We start from the raw sequence: 9,595 nt of genomic DNA on the forward strand, positions 1-9,595 counted from the left end.
GTCTTCATGAACAAGCAATATCTCACAAGAGAGAATGAGAACAGATCTGTACCACTTTCACTCTGTACACTACCTAAGGGCAGAATCCTACTTCAGATTTGGACATAACAGTGTGTGTCTTTCCATACCTTACACAGGCGAATGGCATTGTTAAATGCCTGGGCCCTGGTGTAGAAGTGCACAGCCTGCTTGATTTCATCCTGGCTCTCATACTGGCGGGCCAAGTGGTATGAAGCCGCCCAATTTCCTGTTTCATTTGCTATTTCAGCAGCCTGGAAAGGAAATCACATATCTTTATGCTGTGACCATACTCATCCTAGGAATGAGAATTCTCCGGGAACAAATTGCAGCAGGCTGCTTTACCTTCTGAATGTTGCCCTGAAAGCAGTGGACACGGACTAGGGAAAAATAATCCTGAGCCAGTGCGTAGTATTTTAATGCAGATTCCAAATCTGATTGGCTCTCCAGGTACTGTGCCCACCATTTCCACAGGCTCCTAGAAAAGCAACATTGATAAGTATTAACTGCAGTGACCAGAATTGCCAGAGAATGCATTTCTCAGCCCTGGAGATCTTGAACTCAAGACCAGATTTATTTTCTTGGAATGCAGATAGGTTTTACCTAAACACAAGGGTGATAATCAAAGATCTGCACTATGAGGGAGCTCAACCTAAACATCCAGTGTGGCAGTTTTGAGTGAAATGTGCCATGATCCTGAAAAGCCAAGGGAGGATCAAAACGCATTAAGCAGATGTTGAACTCACAGAGGAGAGGATCCCTACTTCTTCCCTGCTCTCCTTACAGACTGCATTTCAGACCCAAAAGTCCTACTCAGGAGAAGGAATGAGCACAGCACTGACTTGTCTTTCATCTTGTTGACGTAGTTCTCCAGTGCCTGCAGGTCTTCAGAGAGCATTCGGGGCACCTCGAACCTGTGTGTGTCTGACTTCTCGTAGCTGTGGGCAAAAAGAACATATCAGATGTGAAATGACTGACTGAAATCTCACTTCCTTGTCTAAAAAATCCACTTCATGGTTTGTGTTTTTTGAGAGCTACCAAGTGGCAACCTCGATAACAGTGCTCCATGTGTTTCCTCTAAGATTATTAGCAATCAGCCAGAACTACCAAAAACTCTTAAGACCACAGAGGCAATGAGATCATAGAGTTGTAAACACTTCAAAAGTACCAGTGATACTCCGAGGAATGATCCAGGAAAGCTCTCAAAACATTAACTATACCCCTGTGCAACTGGCTGAAAAGGCAGAAAATGCCCTGGGCTCCTCTTGCTTAGTACTTCTGCCACCAAACTGCAATTTCTGCCTCTTTCGCACTGCTGGGAGATGACTGCATTAATGCCACCCATCTACTGCTGCAGTCTGTCCCTGTCTTCCTGCCCACCTGGACCACCTTATGGGTCTGTCCGATCACACTGCAGCTCTACTTTGCTGCTGAATGGGCAGAACTTTCCAATATTGTCATTCCAGTGAGATTTCCCACGGTGAAAGTCATATAAAAACAGGACTTCAAACAAATACAACACATGAAAATCTCCACAGAGATTTTCCTCCACAAACTTCTCCAGGGACTCACCAGCCACAGCAGAGGACTGGGCACCAGAAACACCCAAATCAATCCAAATTGTGCCATACAATTTGTGACTGAGACTCTCAAAAGCAAACGGTTGGAAAAGGTAGGAGAGTAGCTGTGACCTTCCAGAGACAAGCACAGGACTGGGTTATTACTGGCATTCAGCTATCAGCCCCTGACAAGACAAGGCTTCCTGACAATAAGCTTTATTTCCCCAGGACAGTGCAGGCAGGTTGACTGCAACACTGCTGAGATAAAAAGAGACCAAAAATAAGAATTAATTGCTAGCCCTCATCGCCAGGCATCCTCTCTATCCCACTTCTAGTCTTCACAGAAGAAAAAGGCTCCACATCCCCCAAACACAATTCGGCCATAGGCTGATGCTTACTGGCTGAGTGCAAGAGCGTGCTCTCCGACTGCCTCCAGGTGCTTAGCATAGCTGTAGTAAGTGGTGCGGAGGTGAACCCGGTCGTGAGCTTCAGCTGTTTCAATGGCTTTCTGCCACTGGTTTGTGGCCTGATAGAACTTGTTCAGAAGGTCGTAGCGTTTGCAAGCCTTGTACAGCTGCTCTGCGTCCTCCTGAAGGGAGAGGATACAAGCAGCTCGTTAGCTCCACGTGTCTTATGGGCGTCCATCGAAGCAGAAGGTCACAGCAGGCACTGCACTTATGAGTATTTTAGTTATGCAAGCGATGCAATTAATGCAACAATAATTCAGTCAGGAGGGCTAACCAATTAATATACTTAGCCTGGAATAGCACATTACTGGGAAACAGGATGTTTATGTGAAAATAAGGAAAGCATTCAGATCCTGGCACTTACTGTACAGTATCAACTGGGGGCTGACACGAGCAAGCCATCAACAATGAAACGCTGTCACCAGGAGCGTGAATCACTTCAGAAAGGGGAGATAAGCTGCAGTGAATGGCCACACTGCCTAGGAGTGACGTGCAGAAGGTCAGAGGGACCTCGGAGCAGGTCTCAGAGGTAGGAACTCTTACTTGGATGACTGAGAGCCAGTCCTGGCCATGAGCACTATTCATGTCAGACAGAAGCAGATCAGGAGGATTTTGCCTGTACTGACGCAAGGGTAAGCAAATTTGGAACTATTATTTTTGAGAGGCTCTCCTGTGGAAGAAGCCCCTTCCTGCCCCACCCAACTGCTGTTCAGCTGAACACTATATTTAGTAAATTGAGATTATCTGTCCAGGATAGAAAAATAGTTTCTGTCTCTTATTGTTTCAAATTCTAAAAGCATAGAAAGTCAAGATGGAAGTTGTTGGCACTGTGATGCTACTCTATGAGCGAATAAACCAGCAGAGCAGCATTTGCCTTGCTCCAGCTTCCCTCCACCTCTCCAGATGCCAATATCCTGGAGTATGAACACTTTTCAGCCTCACAGCTTTCTCTGCCAGGAAGCTTTTCCAAACATCTAGTTCAAAAGGTCCTTTTTTCCTCTATTTAATTAAGGATAGTTCAACTACCTCTCTAGCATTTAGACTCTTAAAATGGCTGCAGATTGCTGAATTCTAGCCCTTCCAGTCTTGAAAATCTTTCCAAGAGCTGAACGGTTTGCCCTGATTTTCTCTGAACTTCCAGTTCATCAACATTTTTTTTCTGGTAATGAGAAGAGGTGGAAGGCAACGTTCCAGCTGCAGCTGCAACAACCACACAGATGAAAGCCACCGCAGCCCCGGGATGCAGTGTCTCCACAGAGGCCCCTGCAGATTTTCTGCTGTCACAGCATTTCGTGTCTAATTGGTGATGTCCTGTGAACTGTGGGGTGTGTCACTATTTCTGTCCCTCTTACTGATTTGCCTGGGACTAAGAACTAAAGACCTCGCTTGTGTTTTTCTAACAGATCACTGATGAAGACATGAGGTGGAGGCTGAGAAGGACACACGCTCTCCTCATCCACGGACCTTGGCGGTGCTCCAGTCAGTTTTCAATCCGTGTGATAATCAGCCTAGGCTCCATTTCAGATCTCAGCTGTATTGGTAAAGCACAATGATCAAGGGCAGAAAATTCAGACTATAAGGAAGCTGAGTAGCAGAGACACTTTGGTGTGCGCTGGCTGCCAGCTCAGGCTCCAGACACGAAGGACACTCTTCCACTGCATCGAGCTGTAGGGAGACAGCAGAACAGCCCAACTGCTCAGTGCTGGAACTTGGCACATCACTGCCAGCACAGCAGGAGCAGGCATGGAGACCTGGGCAACTGGACAGCAGATGACCCTGGGACAAGACAAGCAGCCAGTCTGACTGGCCAGAGCTTTCCAACTCTGCAGCCAGACCCCAGCACTGGGGCAGCAACTTGAAACACAGCTCCAGACTGGAATTCTACAAACAAACACTTCAAAACGAAACTTGCATTTATCATGCTGGACCTTAAAATACATTGGCTGAAATATTTTAGCTAGAATATTTTAAAGTACATCTTTTTTTTTTTTTTTAATCCAGTCAAACCTAGAATTATTAAGTCTGGAAGAATTATGGCCCAAGAAAAATGCAAGACAGAGCTTACAACGTTTCATCCTTAAAAGATGCTTCCTCCACTCGGCAGTTCTACTGCCATGATATATCCTGAAAACAGACAAATTGATTTGCCATAAACTTATACTGCTATGGCTCTTGGCACTCTTATTTTCTGACACTGGATTCTGCTGTACTCATTCTCATCTAACTTTCAAGAACCACGAAAACAGCTCATGGGACCGATGAGCCTATAGAATTCCCACAGATAGCAGAGAAAGACTCCATGCAATGTGGCACAGTAGCTGTGCATCACTGGGTTGTGTAACACTGGAGGGGATGCCTACTTCTTTAGGATAAAAACACAGCTTCAAGGAAGTAATGGCAAGAACTATTGTTCCTTACTCCTTGTAATATGGTTAATGGAAATATGGTTATAGATATTACTCGCCTCCAAAGTTTTGGCATCTCTCTCAGATTTCTCAAATGGTCACGTTTTCACTCTGTTCCCTAGTAAACAGAGTGGACATTGCAGGATGCATATGATTGACAGGCTTACCAGCATGCCCAGCTGAACTGCCAGCACAGCAACTCTGGCTTCCTGCTCAGGTTCCCGCTCTGCTTCCCTTAATGCTTTGGCTCCTCTTGCATGACCCATGTTTCCAAGGCAAATTTTGGCAACATCAAGCCTCTGAGTCTTCACACACATGCGAGCCATGTTCTCCCAGACAGCCTCACTGCGATAAAACAGAAAGAAGGGGAGAGCTGTTATGGTATCACCATCATGGAGTGTGTATTGAGCAGGTAAGAGGCAAGGAGCAAGAAAGGCCAATGCATTAGCATGTTCCACACGTATTGGACATGAACAGACTCTGGTTGTTCCACGAAGATTTAAGAGGAATAGAAATAGTTCTCAGACGTAAAAGGTAGTAATGGAGCTGAAGGTGCACGGCTTTAAGGAAGTATTGTGGCATCGGATCTGTACCAATATCTAAGCAAAAGCAGTCATATTTGCACACATATAAACATTTATTGTGCACCCATCTCTTTTGCTTTTACTGTAGCAGCAACATATGTATCTTCTGACTCTATTCTCCTGGAGAAGCTGCAGCCCATGACTTGGATAGGTGCACTCTTTGCTGGGTAAAGAACTGGTTGGATGGGCAGGCCCAGAGAGTGGAGGTGAATGGAGTTACACCCAGCTGGCGACTGGTCATAAGTGCTGGTCCCCACGTGTTGGCACTGGGACCTGTCCTGTTTGATGCCTTTACTGATGATCTGATGAGGGCATTGGGTGCACCCTCAGTAAGTTTGCAAATGACACCAAGCTGGGGGAAGCATTGACCTGCCTGAGGGTAGGAAGGTCCCACATTCCAACCTGGACAGGCTACAGTTTGAGTATCAGGAAAAACTTCTCTGAAAGAAGAGAATGCTGAATTGCTCATTCTCAGCAATGCCTGAGAATGCTCAGGCATTGGAACAGGCTGCCCAGGGTGGTGGTGGAGTTACCATCCCTGGAGATGTTCAAGAACCACGGAGATGTGGCACTGAGGGCCGTGGTCAGCAGGCACAGTGGGATGGATTGATGGTTGGACTTGGTGATTTTAGAGGTCTTTTCCAATCTTAGTGTCTCCATATGCATAATGCTCCCATATCACTGTTCAGAAAGAAATTTATAAAGAAAAAAAAAAACGGGAACATTTTAACATACAGATACAAAAACTTACAGCAGAAACATGCTGCTTCTGTCCTGCGTAGTTCAAAGATGGATCAGCCATTGGCAGCCCACCAGCCATACTCACCAGCAAGGAATGTTGTCTGAGAAATAACTGACCAAACCATTGCATTCTGATCAAAGTGCACAAAAAGTGGCACAAAGAAAAGCCGTGCGATGCTCAGAATGGGAACACCTCAAGGTTGAGAGTTTACCCTTAACACTGCTAACACATCTGTCATTGCTGGCAGCATTACTACCATCCCAGCTCCAGGCTCCCGTGCAGTACGGTCAGGGCCATGCAGCTTCACAGGAGCAAGCAAAGATTTGCACAGAGCCTCTTTACATCTGAGGCTCTTCAGAGTAGAAGGCAGCATGTTTGATTAACAAAACATTTGCATTCAAAATAGGGCCCAGCAGAGATCCATGTGGCTCTCAGGCACCACCATGACACAAATTAAGTACAAGGATGATGAAAGCAGGAAAAAAAAGTTTTCTTCTTTTTTTTTTTTTTGGAAGAGTTGAATGACACTTCAGGTCCTGCACCTGCAAACAAATCCCCTTCCAGTTTGGGGGTGGGGGGGCTGACAATCATGTTTTCCTATGATTAAAATGTTTTTCTCTTCCTAGTGGCTGTGGGAAAGACCTGCACAAACAGGGGAAACTGACTAACCGGGAAGCAGCAAAGGAGATGAGACGCAACGTGCTGTCAAGCACATTCAGTCAGTGAAGGAGGAAAAAAATGTTTTTCCTGATTTACTTTAAAATCAGATTATATTTTTATTTGCAACTACAACCCGTGCAAAATTCTCAGGTGGTGATTAATAGAAATGTGAGACCTACACTTCATAAATGCCAAAGTGTACGGAGGGAATAAAGTAGGATCAGAAGTAATAAATGAGGGGTGAATTTCATGTGTTCAGAAGTTCTGCTTCTTAAAGCAAAAAGCTGTCTCTGAAAATATTACTGAATTCCTTGTATCTGCTTGTCCACGCTGACCGTGGTTCAAACACAGCCTCCTCAGCTCTGTGCCGACGTATCTGAGTCCCTTCCAGGAAGAAATGCCAAAAGGAACATGGAACATCAGAACTGGAAATTCCATGCTCCATCCTTCTGAGCGTAAGCCTACGATGCACTTCTGTCCAACACAGAAATGCTGATTTCTACCAGCAGAAGATGCAGCCATTCTCATTCTCGTAAAGTCTTAGTTGTTTTTTTCTTTTAAGCCAGCCACTGCTTATACCCAGAACGGGGGACAGCAGGAAAGACACCTTTAAAGGACATTGAGGTCATATTAGATATTGTCACCTGGCTTTGATCAATGAAGACAGACATTTCTATCACTAGCACAAGATGTCAAATGTAGCATGCATGTATGAATGGCTGCACTTCACGACACACAGGGAAAAGGCCTCTATTTCCCAAACACTGTAACACACCAGAAGAAGCTGCCAACAGCTGAAGGAACACAGGCTTGTGCACTGCTGTGCCAAACAAGCAGTGCATTTCTGAAAGGAGATCAAAATCTTTAAGAACCCTGAGAGCTTGCAGTTCCCTGGATGCAAGAAGATGAGAGTTCATGGACTTGAACAGAGACAAGGTACGAATTGCATTTAGCCTACAGTGAGTGGAAACTTCTGAAAGAAAATAAACTAAATTGTATATTTTGTACAAAGTTAAAAATACTGGTGTGCAGAGAAACACAACGAGACTTGAAAGAATCATCTAGGATGGAAAAGACCCAGGATGGACATGTGCAGAATCATCTAGGATGGAAAAGTCCTTCAAGATTACCAAGCCCAACCACCAACCTACCTTAGCAAATCCTGTCACCAAACCACATCCCTCAGTGCTACATCCATATTGCTCCAATACCTGCAGGGATGGTGACTCCACCTCCTCCCTGGGCTTCCAATGCTTGGCCACCCTCTCTGAGAAGAAATCCTTCTTGATATTCAATCTAAATCTCCCCTTATGTCACTTGAAGATGTTGACTTGCATCCTTGCCACCTAAGAAAAGAGACCAACACCTCCTCACTGCAGCCTCTCGTAGGTGTAGGGAGCAATGAGACCCCACTTCCCTCAGGCACACCTCATAGGCCTTCCTTTCCAGTCCCTTCACCAGCTTCATTGCTCCTTTCTGTACAAACCTGAGCAATTCAATACCTTTCTTGTACTGAGGGGACCAAAACTGAACCCAGTATTTGAGGCACGGTCTCACTGCATACAATGGGCAACCATTTCCTGCTGTTACCTGGCATCTATTGGCAGCATTACGCTTTTGTGAATGGCTGTGGCTCCTGACAACGTGAAAACTCAGTGGGGGCTGCTGTTGCCCACGGGATTCCTCTCTGAGAGCTCCTGTCCCACACACAAACTGTCAGCGTGTCACCCCTGGCACCTGTGCCATCCATACGCCATAGACCACAATGTATCTCCACTCTGAAAAGCTGGAGCTCAGCCATTCCATTTGCTCCTCCTCCACTGCAACCCATATACAGAACTAAGCTGACTGGCCCCAGCAGCCAGCTACCAACTGGGTGGAACAGAAACAGAGGAAGAAACATTTCCCGGTGATGTGCTCTGGGTTTGGTTTGATTTTGTTACCCTAGGGTGACAATCCCCTCCAGACAGTCAGAGGGGCCCAGGCACCTTCTGTACAGACCCAGCTGGGCAGGAGATGGTGAGCACGCGTTACAGACTGCACAGAGCACACTGAATTTATAAGTGTTCACAGCTGGGCAGTGCTTGCGTGCATTCATCCAAAGCAAGCAAGGCACTGAGAGCAGTTCACTTCACCAGCATGCTGAGTACCTGCAACAGGAAAACACCGCCTCTCCAACTGTTCCCTCCCACTGCCTTCTAGAAATGCTTGAAGGAATGTTTCACCCAAATCATTCAGAGGAGTTCCCATTCTCTCACTGGAGCTAAGGACAGCTCAGTTATCAGACGGGTGGAGAATCCACAGCTAAATCTTCTCCTTTGGTCCAAATGCAGAAGCTGGTTATTTCCTATGGATGTGTCCCTCACAAAGGACTCTGCTCTGATAAAGGTATATACATGTATTATCATAGAATCATCATAGAACCATACATGGCCTGGGTTGAAAGGGAGCACAATGCTCATCTATTTTCAGCCCCCTGCTATGATCAGGGTCGCCAACCACCAGACCAGGCTGCCCAGAGCCGCATCCAGCCTGGCCTTGAATGAATACATAAACATACATACATGCATTCCTGCAGTTCAGTTCCTGCTCCTGCTCTGAGTGACCAATCGTTGGCCTCTCACCAGCCTCCAGCACTGCAGCCTACTTCTGATATGGGATCAAGGGTTTCAAACTCAGTTACATGCTGTTCCTTTCCAAAGATCATTTTCATGAGCAGATAAAAGTTCAATATATATTCACATATTGATGCTTGCATTTATTATTTTAACTATTAATTTATCTATTGCATCTTATTTAAAAACCAGAAAGGTATCAGAGTGACATCACCAGAAATGTAAAAACAAACTCATGCAAAAGGCAGGTGGTCTGACTCCCCAACAGAGGCAAAACGCACACAGCTGCTGAGCACCACAGAGCACACAACCAAGTGGAGGCTGGGAAGCAGCACGGATCATGTCGTGCCAACACCACAGCAGGACGGTGCAGCAGACTGAGCTCACACTGATGGCAGCCAGGGCCAGTGTTCATCTTCCCATAACTCCTGCAGAAAACCCAGAGGACCTCCAGCAACCAAAATGCAGCCAGAACCTCTGTTCTGCTTTGCCCTAGAATCTATTCTATTCTATTCTATTCTATTCTATTCTATTCTATTCTATTC

The 9,595-nt window shown here is 45.8% G+C and overlaps 1 protein-coding gene across 2 annotated transcripts in view; it reads right to left on the bottom strand.

Annotated features, from left to right (window-relative positions):
• Nucleotides 1–9,595, bottom strand: part of IFT140 (intraflagellar transport 140) — a 78,656-nt gene that overhangs the window by 3,671 nt on the left and 65,390 nt on the right. For both annotated transcript variants that reach the window (XM_042864357.1, XM_042864358.1), the window contains exons 19-23: nt 4,617–4,794; nt 1,976–2,166; nt 861–956; nt 364–496; nt 129–272 (exon numbers count right to left, since the gene is read on the bottom strand). In XM_042864357.1, coding sequence (XP_042720291.1) covers nt 129–272; nt 364–496; nt 861–956; nt 1,976–2,166; nt 4,617–4,794 — 742 coding nt within the window. The remainder of the gene's footprint in view (nt 1–128; nt 273–363; nt 497–860; nt 957–1,975; nt 2,167–4,616; nt 4,795–9,595) is intronic.

Source organism: Lagopus leucura, unplaced genomic scaffold (genome assembly GCF_019238085.1).
Source record: "Lagopus leucura isolate 7727_CA_CO unplaced genomic scaffold, USGS_WTPT01 Super-Scaffold_760, whole genome shotgun sequence".
Classification (NCBI taxonomy): Eukaryota; Metazoa; Chordata; class Aves; order Galliformes; family Phasianidae; genus Lagopus; species Lagopus leucura.